Below are 21,572 nucleotides of genomic sequence, written 5' to 3'. Positions count from 1 at the left end.
TGAATAACTAAAGTGCAGCCAGTGGTTGGTCTTTGCCTTTGATGTGCTACACATCACAGCAAGGAGAAGCTGGAAGTGCTGGTGTGCAGGAAGAGGAGCTCCACTGCTCTACCAGATTTTCCTTTTGTACTCCAAATCTTGAAAAATATCTAACGAGGCACCCGGTCTGAACAGAGCAAGGAAATAACTTTGGAGTGGGACTGTCCTGCTATTTGTCTGCAGCCATGGTCCATACCTGAAGCTTGTGTTCATCAGTGCTTTGGGAATGCTGATAACAAGGGAGAGAGCTTAGAAGGGAAGCGGTGGAATTTCAATCACTTGGGTGCCTTTAAATGGAAATTGTTGTGTTTGTGGAAGATACACTCCTTAAAAATGAGGGTAACCTCCAGCCTGCATGACCCCGGACAGCAATTATGCAACATTTTCCAAGTTCCTTGCATTCCCTCCTGCAGGAGTTCAGGGCACCTTCTTGTAACATCTGTATCCCACCCAAGCCCTGCCTAGCTTCCCAAACATCTGCTCCTCCATCCAGCACACAAGGGCAGCTCCCCTGGGGAAGCACACCCAGCTGCAAGCCTCGGGCATCCCAACACCAGCACAAAGCTGGATCCAGCACAGCAGTTTGAACTCGGCCCAGGTCGGAGGAGTGGTGAGCAGAGGCCAGCACTGCCCCAGGCCAGCCCTTAGGATGGGTCTACTATTGCTGCCTCTTGCACAAGTGCCTGGAAGGGTGCAGGGTGCCTGGACACGTCTCAGCAGTGCACTGAGGGGTCACACCACCTGGCATCACCTGGCTCCAGGATGGCTCCTGGGGAAGGGGTGATGGGCTGGTGCTGATAGGAGAGGCCGTGTCCTGCACCAACCCACTCCCACGACCACTTCAGTATCCAGTGGCCTTAAAATCTCCATATTCTGCACAACTGTGAAATTCTCCTCCTCAGGATTTGGTACAGGTGCCATGCATCAGCAGCACAGACAGGGTGGTGACAGAGTGCTGAAGCAGGCAGTGGCAGGCTTAGCAGATCATTACAGCATCTGCTGCTGCTGACAACACCACCCACCCCAAGTGGAACTTCTCCTCATGCCATCCTGGTGTTAAGTGCACTGCATTGCTGCGTTTTGCTAGGCAGTTTTGCCCCAGGTTGCCTGCAGTCCTCACTGAAGCTTCAGTGTCTCTTCCAGCTTTCCTCTCTGCAGCTGCAATCCAGGACTGTGTCCCAGCGTGGGGAGTGGTGGAGGTGTGGATCTAGCATCCAGTAGGTTCTCTGGGGATCTCCGCTGGCCCAATGAGCTCTCATCTGGGAGATTTTTCTGGGTTTCCCTTTGCTAGATGGAGAGTGGAAAACCTATAGCTCGGGGCAAAGCCGCTGCTTTGGCTCATTGAGAAAATGCTGAGTGGGAACATTGCAACATCTGCACACATCCTGCTAAAATGAAGAGACAGTGTCAGCCAGGACCTGTGTGATGCCTCTCCAGAAATCCCCGGGCTCTGGCTGTCAGAGCCTGCCTTGTGTTTTTCCCTTAGCCTAGAGAAAAACATCACATCTTCTGCATGGAGGTTAAAGTGCAGCCACGTAGCCCCAGTCTCATGCCCTGCTGTGGACAGAGCAACCCAAAGCCAAGGAGAGGGCAGTGCAGAGCAGGCAGCTCTCCCTCCCAGCACCATCTGAGCTGGGAGAAGACCCTCTGCTGGGGCAGACCACCCATCCAGCCTGGGCAAGCACAAAAACCCCCTGGGAATGAGTGACCTCCTTTGGTTTTGCTTCTTCGCTCCTTTCTCCATCCCCGAAGTCGCCAGAAGAAAATCCCTCCCCCAGCCGCTGGGAAGATGGTCTCTAATTGAGTGGAAAATGACTGGTACTTTCTTTTGCTGTCCTGAGCCCATGCCTTGCTGACAGTCATGCCGTGCTGGTTATTAGCAGCCAGCTGCAAAGGGTCACTCTGCATTTCATTTTCAATGATGACTGGAAAAGCTTTTCCGGCCCTCTGGCCCCCATCTCCTATTGGTAGGAGATCCGGACTGCCTTCTTCCTCATCTTGCTCCTGCAAATTGTTTTCATAATTACATCTTCTGCAAAAGTATTAATATTAATAAAGGTGAGTGTGAGGAGGTTCTGCAGAGCCCTGCGGACATCAGGCTCCAGCCTCAGAGAGGAGGAAGAGGGACTGTAGGGAAGAGGACCTGGAGGTAGAGGAAGATGCCAGGGAGGAGTGAGGTGGTGTGTAAGGAGCTGCCACCTCCTTCATGATGGCTGGAACAGCATGGGGACGTTTTTGGCTGACTAGGACACAACCACACCTTCCTCACTTATGTTTCAGCCCAAGAGGTGTTTTTTGCATTCCCCGGGAAAGCCAGGACAGCACCACCATGCAGCAACATCCGCATCCTGCCTCAGCACCTTTCTCCTCATACGATCCTGGGGAAAAATATGAGAAGATGCACAGCATTAAAATGAGGAAGGCAGCCTTCGGTGGAGCCTTGCAGGTGTGGGTACCTTCATCAAATGTGCTGCCCATGCCTTGTGTGACCTTGAGAAGGTCATCTGATCCTTCCAATTCCAGCTCTGGGCTGATGAAGATGCAGAGCATCTCGGAGAGGCTGCATGATGCCCATGTCTGTATGAAATTCAGAGTCTCTGAACACAGGTATACAGTTGCCTAAGCAGAAGGTCAGTTCAATTCATACTACTTAGGAAGGCAGAATTAAATTACCTAGACTGACATTTGGCTAAGACATGGAGTTTAATATCCCTCTGCTCATGGAAAATGCCAGGGGATATTTAATGGCTGCAAAGGATCTGTTTTAGTGCTTGTTGGAGAGACGGGATGGGCGATGGGCCGCTCCATGCCACAGGGTCTCAGCTGCCTTTCTGAACCACCAGTTTCATTTTGAGACATGTCTGACAACAGCCAGGGGCGATGGATAGCTGAAGACTCACAGTTAACAGGCGTGAGCGTGCAGCGCCTTAAGGAGAAGCTGCTCCCTGATGCTCTTCTTGCACTTCAAGCCCTGTCTTAGACACAGCAGCCAAAAACCAAGAGGGAAGAGCTGTGAGTAGCCTCCTGGCCAAGTTGCCTTCCCAGGAATGTCTGATGATGCTCCCTTAGCTCTGCAGGATAATATTACATCTGGTTTTATAGCCGCTTAACCAGTACTCAGCCTAATGCCCATCATCCATTATTATTATTACTATTACTGCTTTTATTACGTTACTGCCTGCAGGCCCTCAGTGAGGACAGGGCTCTATTATGCTGGCTGATGTACAGCCAGACAGCCCCTGCCTCACCATGTGCAGGCTGAATGGAGGCAGACAAAGGCTGGGGAAGGAGATGCACTCGTCCCTGTCTGCAGGGTATAAAGGACTCCTTCAAGGTCATACAGAAATCAGAAAGCTGGACACAGCCTGTCTCCCCTCACTCCTCAGCTGCCCCCATGGGACCAGTCCAGGTGTTTCCTGTGATGAGCACAGCAGGATGAGGTCTGTCCTAAGAGATATAGGTTTGTCCTCTCTGGACTGGCTGCCAGAGGTATAGGCCCCTCTCCTGTCTCTTGTGTCCCTGCTGCCTTGGAAGGACATGGCAGGAACAGTTTTGGCTTTGTGACTTTGGAGGGATTGGCCCTGCTGTGCTCTTTAGCCTGGGCAGGAATCCTGGGGATGGAGGGACACATGAGGAAGTACCAGGGACTTTTGGTTTTCCTGTTTATCTGCTGAGCTGTTTGAATAGCAGCTGGGAACATGAAACTGCAGCCAGGGCAGCCTTCCTCTGTGCACCAGCAACAGTGTCCAACTCACAGGAGAGAGGCTAGGTGTCACATCCCTGCAAAATGGGCAGGTGACTCCCACCTCAGCCTCAGGGCACTTTTTTTCCTGACTTCCTTTAGCAGTCACAGTAGTATTTCTCATTGCTGCCCAAGCACATTTGCTATGCCCAACTGAATTTAATCATGCCTTCAGGCTGGCATGCTAAAAACCAGGGCCTGGCCCCCTGCATTACCCCAGGGAGTATCCATTGCATCCATCCCTAGCCCAGCACTTTCCTTCCCACCTCCTCGCTGCAGAGCTGCAGTTCACAGTCATCTGCATTCGTTCAGCCAAACAGACTTTTGTTTTGCAAACCCATCCTACTGAGCCAACGCTGGATTTATACTTTTCTGTATGTGTTTGGACTCCAAGTCCCTGTCGATGGAAGCTGATGTCCAGCCCCAGCCCTGGGATTCGGAGTGAGCAGAGGAATTGCAGAGCCATCTGGAGTAGCTCAGCACAGCACAGCCCCAGAGAAGCGTTCCTGCTGCCGAGGATAAAGCTGTAAATGGAAAATTGCACCCTGTCCTGCCGCAGAGAGGAGCCTGTGGGAGCTGGGAGGGGGCACTGGGCACTGTGGTCAGGCTCACCAGCTGGCCAGCCATTGCCAGAGTCTCTGGGAGCAGCCTCTGAGCCTGAAATGACATTGGCAAGGAGGAAGCTGTCCAGCCCTGCTGGCACTCACTGTGACAGAGGGAAGGTGGTGAAAGCCAGGTGGTGGTGAAGATGATGGTGATGATGGCACACACACAGCAGGGTGTGTGCCTGGGTGCCGAGCAAGAGGAGGCTGGGGAGACAGAGGTAGTGGTGGGCCATTTCTCAGGGGAAGCAGGTCCCACTGAGGTAGCTGGGCTGTGGCTTCACTTCAGCACCCTCTCTGCCTCACCTGCAGACAAGGAAGTGAGTTCCCAAAGCACCACAGGCTGGTTTCTCCAGAGAGGGGCAAGCAGAGGCAGTGCAGGGACAGTTGCTGCAATGCCACCATCATTCTGGAGCAGGCGTGGCAGCAAGCAGCTCACACGTGACTGCACTTGCCCCAGACTGGCCAGGCATCAGCACCTGGTCCCATTTGAGTGAGGGAAAGATGCCTTTCACACATTGGGCAGGGCTGCAGGCAGGCTCGGGTAATGAGGGAGCAGCTCACTCACCACCACCTCCTTCCTCTCTCAGGGTAAGCAAACCCCTGTGAGGGCATCACTGCCCACCCACAGCAGGTGGGACAGCATGGAGAGGACCTGACTGCAGGGCAGGAGCTCTGCCAGGCAGAAGGGGGCTGCCCGCAGCCCCACCATCCCTCCCGCCATCCTGGGGAGGGGGGTTTGATGCTGACATCTTGACAGGCTTCTGCTCAAGGCGGTCAGAGCCCGGGGACCATTGTTCAATCCAGAAATTTTCAGGTCAGGAGGGATCCACTTGCCTGCATGTGGACTTGGAAGGGGCTTAAGCGCCTTTCCAGGACAGGAACACTCATGTGCATTGCTATTTTTGGAGTGCACAGAGAGCCCTCATCCACCTCTGGCACAGCTGTGTGCCTAGCTCCATGTGTCCAGCTCCTTCCTGACCATGATTAAAGGATAAGCATAGGCGTACACAAATTTTTTTAGCTTTGCTGTTGCAATTGGGAGTTTGAGCTGTCAGGATTTGATCAAACCCTTGGCAAGGAGCACGGACTGCTCTGCAACAGGCAGCGACATCCATCGCAGCCTGTCTGGGATGAGCTTCCGGCACTCTGGAAGTAGCTGCAACATCAAAGCACGTTGCATAGCTCACAGCCAATTAATATTCACCTGAAATACATGGCAGGTAGCAAGAAAATATTCCCATATCCCAAAAGCAGAGCAGGGCAGAGAGAGAGAGAGAGAGAGCTGGGTTGGAAGGTGACCAGGGCAGGCCTTCTCTTTTAGTAAATACAATGTGCCAATGCTTTGAATCCTCAAAACCCCAGCCCTGAGCCCAGGGGCCAAACTCTGCCACACTATTGTGAGGCTTGAATGTGTGTCAGACTCACAGAAATCACAACTCACAGCAGTTGCAAGGAAAGTGCAAGATTTTGGCTTGGTGGGCTCCTCATCCTGATCCAATTAGCCCTGTGTAGGAGGGACGCACTCTGCCCTGGCCCGGTTGTTTCCATGTGTCTCCAGTGCTGTCACCTCCTTGGTGGTGGTATTTTGAGCCAGGACAGCCATAAGCTGACCTGGACAGCAAAAAGTGATTTGCATCCAATTAATCTGGGGAAAGGATGCATGTTGGCTGCTTCTCTTGGAAAGCACGTGGTGCAAAGCCAGCCAGCTTTGCCAGGGGGTGTAAAGGGAGAAAGCCACATGCAAAGCTTTGCCAGTCCTCCTCTTTTCTTCTCTTACAGTAAAACCAGACCCTCCGGAGAGTGTGGTGGCCAAACCTGTGCCAAATAACCCTCGAAGACTGGAGGTGTCATGGCAAAACCCCTCATCGTGGCCTGACCCTGAGTCCTTCCCACTGAAGTTCTTCCTGCGGTACCGGCCCCTCATCCTGGACCAGTGGCAACACGTGAGTGACCCTGCACTGCCTGGCATGTGAGGGACAGCTGGTGACTGGGAACAAGCTGCATGGCAAAAAAGTGTTCAGGGACAAAAAATATGTATATTTACTGCTCAGGCAACCTGGAGCCTGTTCCTCTCCTTCTCTTTCTCATTGCTTTTCTCTTCCTCTCCACCTTTTTTGTGGCTCACACTCTGCCTACAAATGGCTCTGCAGCCTCTCCCTGCTCCGCATTTTCATCCATGGCCCCTATCTACTTTTCATACATATGTTCCATATAAAACTTGCCAACGAGATGTAAAAGGCATTTAAAGTATAAATGTCACCACATTTAAATGTGCCTCTGCCACATTTAGATTTTGAACTGGAGATAAAATACCGCTCACCATAACTCAGAGCACAGTCACCGAGCAATTGCTGAGATGTTATCGTATTTCTTACTTTTATTTCTTGTTTCTTTAAAAAAAATAGTCAGTGAAATCCTTGGTAGCCTGGAGGACAGAGATTTCATTTGTTACTGCAGGAAGATAACAAACGGGTTTTTCTTTTTTTTTTTTTTAAAACCTCTGTGTGCTGCTTTTATGCTCAAGTTGGGTAGGAATGCATTCTGTGGCTGGAGAGGAGGTGCTGCTGCTCTGGCATAGCTCATCCAGCATCCCTTCTATGCCCAAGCTGGGCCAGTTGAAAGCCAATTAGGTGCTTTGCTTGATAAAGGATTTTGCTAAAAAAAACCAAAAGTGAAATAAGAGGCAGGACTCTGTCCCTGGGCACCTGCATCAAAGAGCCAAGTGGGATTTTCTTCCAGCCAGCACTTCCTGGGGAGAGGAATGTTGGAAGAGTGGATGGGATGCTTCACTCGTGGCTCTGCGAGGTGTCTTGGTGACTTTTTCCTTTTGCTTGGATTTTTTGTTGAGGCAGCACCACAGGTTGTGTTTCAAATTGCAGGATTTGCTGATGGCTCTGAAAATAAGAGGGTTTTCCTGCTTGCTGATGGCTCTGAAAATAAGAGGGGTTTCCTGCTTGCCTCTTTGCCCTTTGCTTCTCTCCTAGTAGTGGGAGAGCATCTGTGGAGCATCCAGAGGGGTTAGAAAGCATTGGTAGAGACTGGCTATTAGTTTTTTGTAGGTATTTTTTTTCATCTGGGGAAGGAATGCTCAAACTGTAGAATCTCTGCAAAAAGGGGAAAATTTAGTGGGACCTGCCAAACACAACACTGTTTTTTTCCCAAGGTGTGCAACTGTTGTGGAAAAAGCTGATGGTTTTACCCTGCCACAGCCAAATATCCTGGTTTGCACCCAAAAATGGTGGGGTAGCCACTGAGCTACCTCCTACCTCAACACCCTCGGAGTGGCTGGTCCCTCCATCACTGGGTGTGGGGTACCATAATTGCAGAGTCAAGCCAGTCCCCTCTGGCAGAGCCCTGAGGGGATGCTGTGGCCTCTCCATCAGTGCCCTCAGGCAGGCAGCGACAGTGGGAAATACATGGAGGTGTTGGTGACACTGGTGGCAGGGCCATCCTTGTGGGTAAAGGCAGGTTTTGGGCAGTAAAAATGTAACTTCTTCTATGTAAAAGCACCCTGAGGTGCAGAGAGACCCTCTCCTGGTGGGTACAAGGATGGCTGGGAAGGGTTTCATTTCCCAGCACTTCGGGAAGGTGCAGCAGTCCTGGGTGCAGCTTTTAATCAATATCCTCTTGCAAAAGACATGTTCCTCATCACTGACTGATGGAGAAGAGTGTTTGGGGAATAATTTGCTCAGTGAGCAAGTGCAAGCATTCAGTGAGTGAGGTGCCAGCCTTGTTTTCCGACTCCCTACCCTGCTGGCTGGTTAATGAAAAATTTGATTTGTGGATGATTTGAGGAAAACTGCCACTATTCATCAGATGAATTATTTGCAAAGCCTAATTCAATCGTTTCCCAAACACCAGGGAAAGGCAGTGCTGCAGCAGCTGGAGCTGCTCTGACCCCAGACCCCACTGGTACATTCAACCTGCTTAGCCCAGCTGAGCACCCTGCAAATGCAGGTGTTTGTACCCAAAATTAACCCCACCGATGCCATCATGCTGGGAGCATGCCCAAACCTCCCTGCACTCTTTGTTTATTATTTTGGAGAGTGTCTCTGTCCCCCCCAAATTGAGACAGAAGAGGGAAGGACGCAGTTTGGTAGGTCCAAGTCTTGCTCATGTGTCCCTCTTGCCCTGCAGTGCTGGTGTTGGGTCTCAGCTCAAAGGGATGAGTGCCCTGAGAAAGGATGAGGTGGTCACACATGTGATGCTTGCATGGAGGTGTCTTAATTCTCGTGGAGTTGCAGGTCTCTTGCCATGAGCTGCCCCTCACCTTGGCTCTTGCTGTCCCCACTGGCAGCTGGCACGGAGAAATCCTTGCTTTTTTATAACCTGCACGCTGACAATGGGGCAGCTTGGAGCTCAGTAGGGAGAGGAGATGTCCCTGCCAGCAAACAGCAGTTGGGTAACCTCATGTTCTGGCATGTCCCTGTCTGCCACAGGCTGAGCCCTGTCCCTGCCTCCTCATGGCAGCCCACCTCTGCTCTGGGCTTTTAGCATGTACTTGGCAGCACTGTGGGAAGGATGCTCCCACAAAGGAGCATCCAAGGCTGCCCAGAGACAGAATATCCATGCAGGCCCTGCTCACACGTGATGTTTCTTGGCAGAAGAAGCAGCTCCTCTTTCACCTCTCCACCTCCCGTTATCTTTGCAGGGTCTGATTTATGCACAGCACCTGGGCAGGCAGGACCCAATGAGCACTAATAGGATCAGATGGATGTCGAGCTGTCGAATACCATAGGGCCTGATTCAATCAGCGTCTGCTTTCTTCCAGGCTCTTCCTTTCAGGATTTTAATAATGCCAGGGCTTGGCACCAGAAGATGAAGCCATCCGTGGCGGGAGCAGTGGATCTTATCGAGACTGCCACAGTGTGAGCTGGCCAGAAATGCAGTTTGCCTGCTCCAGAGAAAGCCCAGTGGTGCCTGGCCCAAGCACCCACGCCGTGAAGCAATCTCTGGGCTGACCCAGCAGTGGGGAGAACACCCTTGTCACCTGCCCAGCGCTTTGCAAATTGGATTTGAGCCCCAGCATGCCATTTGCAGTCCCTTTCCCCTGCTCAGCAGCATCTTTCCACTTAGCAGCTCTCATGTTGCAGTTTGCTCTGAGAATTACGGTGATGTGCTCTGGGAATTACTATCATGGAGGGATGATGATGATGAGTTCTCACATGGGCATACAGTGAAACGTGCCAGATTACACAGCAGCTCCCTTGAACCTGGGCACAAGCATTTCATAGCTGTTGGGGATGCAGCCCTGTCACATCGTGCCACATCATGTGGCCAAAAGCTCCCCTCCACCCCACCAGCACTGAGCTCACTCTGAAACTCAAGCAACTTCAAGATCACACTCCTCCCTTTCTGGAAGAGGGGCTAGTGGTTTCTCTGCTGCCAGAAGAGAGATGGATATTTGTAGCCTAAACAGGTTTTTTATTCTCTCCTTTTGGCAAAATCTCCCCTTCTGTCTCCTAAATATAAAACATTAAATGTTTAGGGTATCCTTTATTTTTCTCCCGCTTTTAAGTTTGTAATTCAAGCCAGATTAACGTGGTTTCCTCTTCTGTTTTATAGCCCCATCCTGGCCCCAAGCGAGCTCTCCTAATGCTCTCAGATGTTCCTCTAATGGCTTACCTAGGCTGGAACTGGATACCCTTTCCTAATGGATCGCTAATAGCCTGTTTCTGGTTTTACAGGCTCCCTCAGTTAACTCGCAGCAGCAGCGGCAGCAGCAGCGGCAGCAGTGCTCGCACATGCGATCTCCCTGCGCGCACATCTGCACGCTCAGCCCTGCGCAGCCGGGTGGCCTGACACCATCCCGGGCATCTCTGGGGAGCCACGGGCAGGCCTTGCGCCCGATCCGCTCCCTTCCCGTGGCGTTCCGTGGAGCTGCGTCCCCGCTTCTCGCAGTTTTTGGAGGGAGATCACGTGCGCTGAGCGCTTGCCAGCTGGATGCACGTCCCAGGAATGTGGCAGGGCTCGAGACGGTATTTCTTGTGCAGCGTCAGAGCTGGTGGCCAGACCGAGGGAGGATTTCCTACTGTGGGTTGCCAGCAATTTGCAGATGCCGTCCTGAAGTCTAATTGAACCCATTGGCCGCGCTGACAACATGAAATGTTAACGAACCGTGAGGCGGGCTGCACCTCAGATCTTGAGATTTGCAGGAAAAGGTCATGAGATATTTAAAGCTAATAATGTGGTTGAGTTCTCTCCTTCCTCTTCTGCGTTGGAAGCATTAGGGCCATGTTCGTGAGCATTTGCAAAGGCTGGAAGCGTCCTTCTCTGGAAGTGCAAGCTGAAGTGCTCCCACTATCACAGGATTTTAGGAGCTGGGGCAAAAACAAACCCAAAAACCCCACGCAGACATCTGTGCCTGCTCTGATGCAGTTAAATGATGGGGTCTTGGGGACAGGAATGAAAAGTCTGTGGGCATTGCCGAATACTTAGTGTTGGGTTTGTTGGTGCAAGGATGGCATTGTCCCCTAGACTGACCTCCCTCGTCCCTGTTGGAAGTGGCTGCCGGAGTGGGCTCAGGCTTGTCTCCCCGGGCAAAGCGACATTTTTTCATCAGAGAGGTGAATTTTACATGCTGTCTCTGGAAGTTCCTGCCTTGGAGCAGCCTGAAACAGCCTGAAAGTGTGAGCTAATGCATATATCCTATCTCTGATGGGCAAGGAGAGGGATGGAGCAAGCTGGGTAGGAAAGCAATTAGTGCCACTGCCTGCCAGAGCAGCGTCCCCGCCGGCACGGTGGCAATGTCACTTTGCAGCAGGAGTGCCTCCTTGTGTCCATTTGCATCCCCCTGTGCCTCTGCTGCTTTGCCTGCACTCCCCCTCTTTGCAAGGCAATCTTGGCAGGGAGGTCACCCTGAGCAAGCTGGGTTACAACTTCACGCCTGGTAGCTTTTATTGCAGCATTTCTCTCCCTTCCCCTCCCAGCTGCAAAGTCAGTGATTAAAAAAGAAGGGGGGGGAGAAATCCAAAGAATTAATAAGTGGGAGCAAAATATTTAGGCTGTAATAGTGTCACTTGCAGCTCAGCATGGGGCAGGCAGGGCTGGAGCAGAGATTTTCTCACAGGAGGACAGGGGTGGGAAATGCCCAGAAATCACTTTTTCTGGTACAGAGCAGGTTCAGGACCCTTGGCTGGCATTGCCTGGGTGCTCTCAGCACCCTTGGAAGCTGCTGGTGCTGACCTAAAAGCACTGAGCACCTGACAGCTGTGAAGGTCCCACAGTGCAGCAGAGCACTCACACATGCATGTCCTCACCTGCAGGCTCACACAGGTGGGAAGGTGCTGGCAAGCCTAACTTTCCATGCCCACGTGCAGACCACACTGGGCAGGTGTCTGTGCTCTGCCATGGCCTTGCACAAGCTGCTGTCAGCCATATCAGCATGGTGAAGGCATCTGCAGGCAGCCTATACCAGTGCCAGCCAGGCTAGAGCTGCTGCTGAGGGCCCTCAGCAATCCTCATCCCATCTTCTCCAGAGCCACGAGCAAAAGTGACTTCTGACAGTTGTCACTTGGCAGGACGGGGCCAGCACATCTGGAGAAAGTTTCCTGTTAGCTTGTCTTCCTGTAACAGCCCCTGCTTTCAAAGATGGTCTTTATTTTGAGCCAGAAGGGATCCGTTCAGCTGCATCTGGTGTGGCACAGCCCAGGCTGCAGAGGAGCCCTGTGATAGCTCATCCTCCAAAACCCTCCAAAACAGCAGGGCTGGGCTCTGTGCAGCACCACAGCTGACAGCAGAAAGCACAGCTCAGACCCTGCTAAAGTGGCTCTTCCACTACCCAGCTGGCAGAGAATAGGAGGAGGTCATTCATTTTTCCCAACCTTCAGTGATCCCAGAGTCCAGGTAGGAAGTTTTATCTGGGGTTATACTGACTGATTCTTGCAGCTCTGCAGAAGGAGGAGGTATCTGGGGGTATCTTTGTTAGTGATCACTGTCATTCATATTTGCTCTCCAGGCATGGCTTTCAAAGGGAAAAAGCAAAACATTTCTTTTCCACGCGGCGACATCTTTTCTCAAGCTGCACTGGCCATTTGCAGTGACCCTCCTGAGCTTCCCAGTGGCAGGGGAGTTTGCTTAAGATTACTCCTGTTTTTGGTTTACCTTGTTCCCCAGGACAGGTGGAAGTCCTGCTGGGATCTCCCTTCAATTGCAGGGCCTGAAGGCACCTGAAACAGCAGTTGTTTGTGTGGCTGAGTCCCTGCACAGCTCATTGCAGCCCAGTGGCAGGATCTGGCCCTTGCTATGGGAAAAGTGGCTGTGAAATAGAGCTCACTGTGTGTCCCATCCCTCACTCAGTTCCCCCATCAACCAGTATAACCAGAGTCGCATCCAGAGGAGGAGTTGCAAGGATGCCAGATGTTTGGCAGTGCCAGGTTGTGCTCTTAGAAGGAGTTTCTTCCCACGAGTGCTGTGGGTAGCAAAGGCTGTGTGAGCACACCAGCTTCACCTTACAATAGCTAGGGAGAGTGCTCCTTTTATTGTGGGGAAGGCAGACTCATCTGGGCTGGATACAGCACCTGGGACAGGTGTGACACACACAGAGTCAGTGCATCCCTGCCTTGGGACAGAGGGGTGCCATCCTCATCCCCATACTGCCAGTGGAGCACTCCCTTCCCACTGCAGGAGCTGAACTGGACAGCAGGAGCTGTCAAGGAATGGGAAACAGAGCCACTGCCACCATGGGGGAGCCAGCAAACACATTTTCATGTGGGATGCAGAAAAGGAGGCATCTGATCCCCCCTTCTCTCCCTGCACTTCCTTTCAACACACACCAGTCCCCAGCCCACCTGTCGGGGCAGAGGAGGGTGGGGTTCTCTTCCCTGCCTCCCTTCCCATCCCCTTCCAAAAGCCCTTTGGGCTTCAGACCTGCCCATGCATCGCCCTGTTCACCACTAATTGCTGCCTGGTCACCCTGGAGCAGGAGCAGAGCCTGGGTGGGAACTAAGCCCAGTGCCCTTTTTCACTGCCAGGGCAGCCAGGCAGGGCGGGCTGGGGGCCTTGGGAGCAGGATGAGGGGGGCTCAGAGGGGATAATGGCTTCCCTAACTCCTGCTGTGCTGAGCACTGAGACAGGGACAGCAGTGTGGAAGGAGGGCAGGCATGGGTGTTGGAGTGTGTATGGCTGCTGTGGCTGTCCCCAGGCCCCCAGCCTGTGCAGGGGAGACCAGCATGGACAGGGGAAAGCCAAGTGGCAGGCAGTCCTGCCCTCAGCCTGCCCTAAGGGTCTGTCTCCATCCCATCAATGTGGTGCTGGCCCTTGTGCTCATCCTGGCACTTGGGGCTGTGGGTGGGCACTCAGCAGCTCTGTAATCTTTCCAGGCAGGAATGTGGGGGTATGTGACCATGGCAGGGAATGGGATCCCAGCCCACGCTGTCCTCAGCAAGCTGTCATCTGAATTACTTAGGTTCAAGGGCTTTTTTGCTTTTTTTCGTTTCTCTCTCCTCTCTCTTTCTCTCCTCTCTCTGTCTTTTATTTTTCTTTCTTCTCTTTTTTTTTTTTTTATTTTTTTTGCAATGCTAATGGCTCTGCATTGCACTGGCTACTGATCCCTCATTAATCTGGGCAGCACTTCACAGCCAGTCAGAGTGACTTTTGGCAGGTGCACAAAGGCAGGCAGCGACACACAAACCCCCACCCTGGCCAAAAAAATTACCATGCACAGCCTTCCTCCAACTTTTGTCTCTGTGTGGCGAGGACATGGATTAAGGAATTTCTCCCTCTGCCTTTGATGCTGTGTGTCCAGCCGTGCCCCCACAGCCTCCTCAGTGTGTCTTCCCCCAGCTCTGTCTCTCTCTGTGCTTTCCCATTTGTGGTGGCACTTCTGTGTTGGGTCATGGGCACCCACCCGGTGGCTTTCTCCCCACCATGACAAATGCTGGATGTATCCAGCAAATGTGGCTGCCCAGCTCAGAAGTTCTGCACACAGAGGCTGTTTGTGTGGGAAGAGATGGATGATACCATCCATGCTTTCTCTCTTTAACTGCTGTGCAAAGCAGAGCTTAGGGCAACATCCTCCCAGGTCCTACAAGGAAGGGCTGGGTCCTTGGGGGACATCCCCCTGCCAAGGCAAGGCACAGATTTAACCCCATGGTGCCTGTGACACCCCACCTACAAACACTCTCAGCTGCTGGTTGGTTGTGGGTGGGAAGAGGCAGGAATTGCTCCCAAGGGAAAGCTGGGAGGAATCTTGGGATGGGGAAAATGCTCCTGATGGGAAAGCAGCCTGGGCAGGTCACCAGGACCTTAGTAGGGCTGGCCTGCCTGCAGCCTGCTTGGTGCAGGTCCCAGGGAGGAGTCAGGGGTTCGGAGCATGCTGGAAGTCCTGGACAGAGTCATACACCAGCTGGATAAGCCCAGCATCCTTCAGACCCCTGTCCCCATTCTCCAATTCCAAGCCATACCCCAGCACTGAGCAAGTCAAGTCAGCAGGGCAGCTCACACTGTGAGGCTTCATTTCATTTAATTATCATTAGGAGTTAATTTAACTTGATTCCCTTGGCATTGCCATCCACACTGGTGGGTGCCACCAAAGAGCCCCCAAGGTCTGGGTGGCACAGAGAGCCTCACTGTGCCACTACACTGCAGGGAGGTGCCCTGCCTAGCACACCTGATGATTCACAACCTGCTGGGTCCCCTGCCTACCCACCCCAAGGTGCCTGGGCTCCCAGTGGAGTCAATCCTGCATCCAGATGTGCTCCAGATGTGGGGCTCAGGTCGGGTGGCAGCAGCAGCTGGGATTGCAGAACCCAAGGGCTATGATGTTCTGGACAGAAGGCTGGAAGTGGGAATAGGAAAGGAAAGGCTTTCACTTGGAGCAAGAAAGCAAAAATTCCCCTCCTCCTGTAAGGAATTCCCCAGAGTGACAGTAAAAGCCTGGAGGGGGCTGCAGCTTTCATGCCAAAGGGATTGCATCTGTGCTGGGCTGTCACATGTGCTGCACAGAAGGGACTGGAGAAGGCCTGGTTCTTTCTCAGGGTGGGTTCCTGCTTTTAAGGTACTCCTGCAAGCTGTGGGGTGATGGTACTGCCCATCTGGTGTGCACACATCCCTTGTGTGTGTACAGCCACGCTGCCAGGGCAGCCTCATCCCACAGGTGCCCAGGTACCTCCTGGGCACCCCAATGGTGCAGCCCTCCCTTCCTCCCCTCCTCCCTTCCTGACCAGGCAAAAGTTTGGATCTTCCTCCTGCAATTGAGCTGTTGGTGCTGCCCAGGGCAGCATGATTCTGTGCCTGACCTTCTCCTGGCTGGCTGGGGACGTGTGCAGGAGCCCACACGTGTAGCACCATGGAGCTGCCCCCACCCATGATGTGAAGCTTGCCCTGCTCGAGTCCCTGGCTGTGCACTGGTGCTCACAGCTGGGCTGTGTCAGTCCCACACCACCCTCATCCTGCAGCATCTTTATTAGGAATGTGTCTGGGCAAGAGATGCCCTGTGTGGCTCCCAAACCACGCACAGCAGCAGCACAGGGGGGTACTCAAGTGGGCAGCATGTTGGTTCCTTGGTCTCAGAGATGGGCTGGAGTGCAATATCCCACTCAGCCTCTCCAGATACTCCTGCCCTGGTCCCTTGGGTGCTGAGCCCTCCTCCTCTATCAGGCATGTGTGTTTGCTCACTGGGGTTGGTGCCAGCAGGGTGCATTTCTGCTGAGCACCTGCATCCCTCTGTCCTGGAGCCAAGCTCCAGATGGATCAGAGATCCCTCGGAAGGTTAAATGGGGTTAAACCATTGCACTTTGCAGCACAAAGGACAGCAGGGTCTTCTACGGCTCAGACAGCAGTGACAATGGGGCGGAGGGAATGGTTTCTAGGAAGAAACCATCGATCATAACTTGATACTTGTCCGAGGGCCCAGCTGGAGAGATGCAAGCCAAAACAACGGGATGCCAGCAGGCTGGCCAGCGGTGCTGCTGGTGGGGAAGCCTGCTCCCAGCACTGGCAGCGGTGCCCTGAAAGCGCGCTGCACATCGCAGCCACTGCCTGCAATATCCAGCTCCCAGCTCTGCACTGGCGTGTCCGAGGAGCCCGCACACACATCTGCTAGTTTCTGGTGACCTCTAGAGGAAGCTGCTCCACTCTGACGCCGTGAGTTTGGGAGTGGAACCAGGTCTTTAAACCTTTAGTGGAGTTGCAGCTGGAGCATCTCCCTCCACTTCCCTCCCTGTCCTGGGCTTGTGCCTCTGCCCACAACGCCTCAGTATTTCCAAAAGTGCTGCAAAAGCCTTGTTATCATCTTTTAGGCGAGTTAAATTGCCTTACACGTCCTGGGGACCCCTCTGACTGCCCTCCTGTACCCACTGCTGCCCTCAGGTCGAGCTGTCGGACGGGACATCACACACCATCACGGACGCTTACGCTGGCAAGGAATACATCATCCAGGTGGCAGCCAAAGACAACGACATCGGCACGTGGAGTGACTGGAGCGTGGCCGTTCATGCCACCCCCTGGACAGAGGAGCCCAAGCATCTCACCACGGAGGCCCAGATCACAGGTAAGAGCCTCCTTCCAGTACCAATAGGAGGAACACAGAACTCCGAGCTGAGGGATCTCCTCTTGCTCCATGCAAGTTTTGCCCACAGCCAAAAATAGCCCCAAAAAACTCATGGAGCTGCAGCCCTTCACGCTGCACTTTGCCCCCTCCTGTGGCCAGGTCAGGAGGTGTAACCATGGCCTGAAGGATGCTGACTCAGCTCATCTGGCTCCAGCATCCTTCTCACCAGGATACTTGGGGCAGGACAATGAGGCTAGCCGTTGTATTATTGTTGTTGTTGTTGTTGTGGTTGTTGTTGTTGTGGTTGTTGTTGTGGTTTTTGTGGTGGTTGTTCCCTGGAGTGTTGTCTCCCTCCAGCCCTCCCTCCCCTCTCCAGTCCTACCTCCTCCACACCCCTGACCCCTCACAATGGCTCAAAGGGATGCCAATTCAAAATAAAAGCCACCAAGTTAACACCAAGTCTCTGTTTCTAGGAAAGAGCTGGGACTCTGTCCAAATGGGTGTTATCAGCCCTCTGTTTCCCAGAAAGGATGGAGCAGACCCTGCACTGGTTTCCTTGGCTTCCGTGCACAGAAACCCCCCTTTTCAAAACAGCACCTGGTAGAGCACCTGGACATTCAGGCAGCAGCAGGGATTTACAGCCCCCACCACCATTCCCAGGTGGATAAAGCCCCACAAGGAGCGCAGGAGCACTTTGCAGCAGTGCTACTGTCAGCATTTTGGTTTTTGCTTCCATTCCCACCTGTGTTGTGCTAAATGCAAATGCCCCTGTCAGTGTCACCTGCCTTGTGCAGGCACACGAGTGTCCCTCACGCACACATCCCTGTGTGCCTGCTGCAGACAGGTAGGGCTGATGTGGGACACCCCAGCTCCAACGCTGAGCCCCACTGTGACGCCTCAGTGGAGTCTGAGAGATGCTGAGACAAACTCTGTGGTGCCCAGCATCAGCCCAGACAGTCTGGCCTGGACATGCTGGGGTCATCTGGATGTGGCCAAAGCTGCCTCTGCCTGACTGCTCATCCAAGCACTCCCTGCAATCCTGCACCCTCTGCAGGCACAGACAATCCATCTGGTTCAGGACAAAGCAGGACAAACCTTGTGAGCCAGCCCAGTAGCTGCAGCCTGCTGTGTGTGGTGTGTCCTGTGGGTGAGGGATGCTCTCAGCTGAGCACTAATGGCTCACTGTGACTTCCTAGCTAAGATTCCCACAGACCTGGTGCATGGAGTGGCTCAGCTGGTCAGGATGGGGATGAGAAGGATGCCCAACTCTGCCTGGTGGCAGAAACATCTCCAAGCAGTAGGTGCACCATCACAGCCAGGGAAATCTCATGGATCACACCATCCCTTGAATCATCCCAGCCCTCTACCTCAGCCCTAGTGTGGTATAGCACTGAAAAGGGCAATTTGGAGCCAGGTCCAATCCACACCAGAGCAGGGCTGCTCCTCTGGGATGAATCCCAGGGCATCCCAGCCCTCCTCACCACCCACTCTCCTTTCTTGCAGAGACAACAAGTGCTAGCACCTCCTCTTTCATGGCACCACCCACAACCAAGATCTGTGACAAGGGGGCCGTGGTGGGCAGCGGGGCCATGGCAGTGTGTTGGACAGCTGGACTGGTCGTGGCTGCCTATAGTGTCCTCTTTATTTAGTGAGTATCTCCCAAGTCTGAGGCATGAGAGGCAGGATGTGGGTGCTGGGATGGGGCAGGGATACAGGGATATGGGGTATGGGAACCCTCAGGGTTCTAATGTGGGTGGGAAGGGGATGCTCTGGCCAGAGAGTGGGTGAAGGGCATTGGAAACAAGTCATTTGGGTTTTTCTTGCAGTTTTGTAAATGCACCAAGTCTGACTGCTTTTCCAGATGGATATTCGGCTGGAGGTCTCAAAAATGGCTTTTCAAGCAAAGCTGGCAAAGTGGTCAGTCTTTGATGTCTTGTTCTCAGCAGCCCTCTCCCATCCTCTCTGCTGACATTTTTAAGAGGCAAAGAAGCCACATGGAAATCTAAGGCCCTTTGCTTAATGATGAAAGAAAAATTGTCCGAGATCAAAAAATTCAGATTGCATCTCAAAAATGTCCTTAATTTGGCTTAGGATGGAGCTGGCATCCTGTAGAGCCACAAAAAAGCTCCTCTCCTTTGTAGACCAGGGCTGCTGTCTCATGGGTGTCACACCCAAATGCCCTTTCATATTACCCAAGGACAGGGATGGATCCTGGAAGCAGCCACCTATGTCACTTTTGGGAGATAAAGGATAAGCCACCCCTCCTTGGTGCCCAGAGATAAGATCCTTGTGGGCAGGGGGTTCTTTGCTCCCCTCTGACAGTGTCATCTCGTGTGTGACACCAGGAGAGGTGGTGGCGCGCTGTCAGAGGAGGGTGGGCAGGGCCCAGCCCTGGGAGGAGGAGGAGGTGGAAATTTGGGTACCCGAGTACCTGCGGAAAAGAGGGAAAAAGGAAATTGCGCTGGGTGTGTCCCACGGGTGGCTGAGCAGAGCCGAGTTCGGAGCGAGGCCGTGACCCTTGTGCTCCCCGCTTGCAGATCTCCATCCGTCCATCCACCGCCGCCCAGCGCAGCCGCCTCCCCGCCGCCCCCGCCGCCCCCGCCCCGCTCCCGGGTCGAGTCTCTTCGCTCTTCGATTTTGCACACATTGAGGACGCACCACGCTTCTCGCCGCCGCTCCGGAGGAGGACAGAGCTGCTGCCGTCCCCCGGGGGGCCGCGAAATCCCTCTGCCGGCCCGGAGCGAGGAGACAGACGCCCGTCCGTGCCCCTTTCCTCCGCCGAGGGGAGCGAGCCGAGGGTCCCGCTCATACAGCTAAACCCCCCCACGCCAAAGACGTGCCCGCCGCCCCCGCGGCCGCGCACCGAGAAAAGGGGATATGAAAACGGGGGGGTGGTGAGGGGAATGATGCTCCAAGCTGTTGTACCCCCTTATGGCAAAAGGGGGTCCCCCAAGGACTGGACTCGCTCCCCTGAGCTCTCCACCGCGTGGCGAGGCTGGAGGGGTGCACGGACCGGGGCGGGGGGGGTCGGGTCTTGGTCCTCTCCGAGGGGGTGGTGGAGGGGGGACCTGGTGGCTTTCACAAGTGCGATGGGGAGCAGGGAGCTGGCGGGGTTTTAATGGGATTTAAAAAAAAAAAAAAAAAAAAAAAAAAGGAAGTGAAACACCGGTAAAACCCCCCTGGCCCTTGCCGAGCGCCTGGGAGAGCTGTCCCTCCACCTCCCCCTCCACAGCGCCCTGCAGGAGCCTTCGCCACCCCCAGCCCCGACCCAACATCACCCCCAAACTTTTAACCGTGTTGGATACAGGGAATCACTCCCATTGATGTCTTTGTCTCATTCTCCAACAAAAGCAGAATAGCTCTGCTGTTGCCTTTAGAGCTGGAGCCCTGCAGACCTGTGCCCCGCTGTCCCTGGCTGTCCCCAGCTGTCCCCATGCCTGCTCTGCTCTCCTCTCCTCCCCATCCTGCCCGAAGCCCTGTTTTGTAAAGACACCTCCTCTTGGCCCTGCCTGGACCCAAGCGCAGTATTTAATACCATACGTCCTAGTATTCCCACTGTTGACATGCTGTATTTGAATTTTTTATAGATGTATATATATAAAAAAAAAAGAAAAATAATAAAAAAAAAAAGTAATAGAGGGGATAAAACTAAGCTCACAGAGACAACGCACACGCACACACACACGGACACACACACACACCAGGAGAGACTGTCTTCATTAAATGTTCATTTCATGATGACTGGTGGCTCTGGGTGTCATTTCCCTTCCATCTGGGGAGGGGGGTTTTGGCTGCCTTCTTCCATGCCTGGTGCTGGCTGAGTTGGGGAAGACATCGGAACAGCATTGAGAGGACACACACGCACCCTGGAGCCCGCTCTGGCATTTGAGACCATAGCACCATCCTCCTCGAGGGGTGGGAGACCCAAAAACTGCCCTTCAGGACATCCTGAGAAGGTGCCCAGCCTGGGGACTCCTGGTGAGGCAAAGGAGATGGCTGTCACCAGCCCATATGACACCTCTGCTGTGATGGGGAAGTGCCACATCTCCCCATTCACGAGCCCTGGAGGGCCCCCTGTGTCCCCAAGCTCTGGCTGCACCCTGACATCCCTCGGGCAGGCAGGAGGATGGAGACCTGCCTGTGCAGCCTGGAGGTGGCCTGTAGTCACAACTAACGCACTTCCCATGTCTGATTAATAATTTCATGTTAGGAAAATGTCACTGGCCCAGCTGCTCTGAATTAAACTTCTGTCAGGGCAGGGCTCACAGGGACCCAGTGTGGAGGCAATGGACATTGTTGGAGTGTGTCCTTTCCCCATGTGCCTGGCTTGGGAGCACCCCCTGGAGCAGGGGTGCCATCAAGCAATGTCCAGGGGGAAAGCTCCACTTTTTAGAAAATTACCTCTCTGGTGTCCCAACTAAGAGGTAGAAAATTACCTCTCTGGTGCCCCTCTCTGGTGCTCCACTTTTTAGAAAATTATCTCTCCAGTGCTCCACTTTTTAGAAAATTACCTCTCTGGTGCCCCAACTAAGTCTCTACAGCAGGGAGGTGTGTGTGGCTGGCTGGCTGGCTGGATGGATGGATGAATGGGCACATGAGTGGGGTGGATGGACGGGTGAGTGGGTGGAAGGAAGGAAGGAAGGAGGGAAGGAAGGACAGAGGTGAAGGAGCCACAGCCTTGGCTCTGCAAAGCCTG

At 53.5% G+C, this 21,572-nt stretch overlaps 1 protein-coding gene across 2 annotated transcripts in view; it reads left to right on the top strand.

The window, feature by feature from the left end:
* Nucleotides 1-18,525, top strand: part of CNTFR (ciliary neurotrophic factor receptor) — a 199,912-nt gene extending 181,387 nt beyond the window's left edge. For both annotated transcript variants that reach the window (XM_058043965.1, XM_058043966.1), the window contains exons 8-10: nt 6,166-6,329; nt 16,696-16,876; nt 18,380-18,525. In XM_058043965.1, coding sequence (XP_057899948.1) covers nt 6,166-6,329; nt 16,696-16,876; nt 18,380-18,525 — 491 coding nt within the window. The remainder of the gene's footprint in view (nt 1-6,165; nt 6,330-16,695; nt 16,877-18,379) is intronic.
* The last annotated feature ends 3,047 nt before the right edge of the window (nt 18,526-21,572 follow it).

This window comes from Melospiza georgiana, chromosome Z, assembly GCF_028018845.1.
Source record: "Melospiza georgiana isolate bMelGeo1 chromosome Z, bMelGeo1.pri, whole genome shotgun sequence".
NCBI classification, from domain to species: domain Eukaryota; kingdom Metazoa; phylum Chordata; class Aves; order Passeriformes; family Passerellidae; genus Melospiza; species Melospiza georgiana.
The sequence above is the reverse complement of the archived record's forward strand: the minus strand, read 5'-3'. Positions and strand labels throughout refer to the sequence as shown.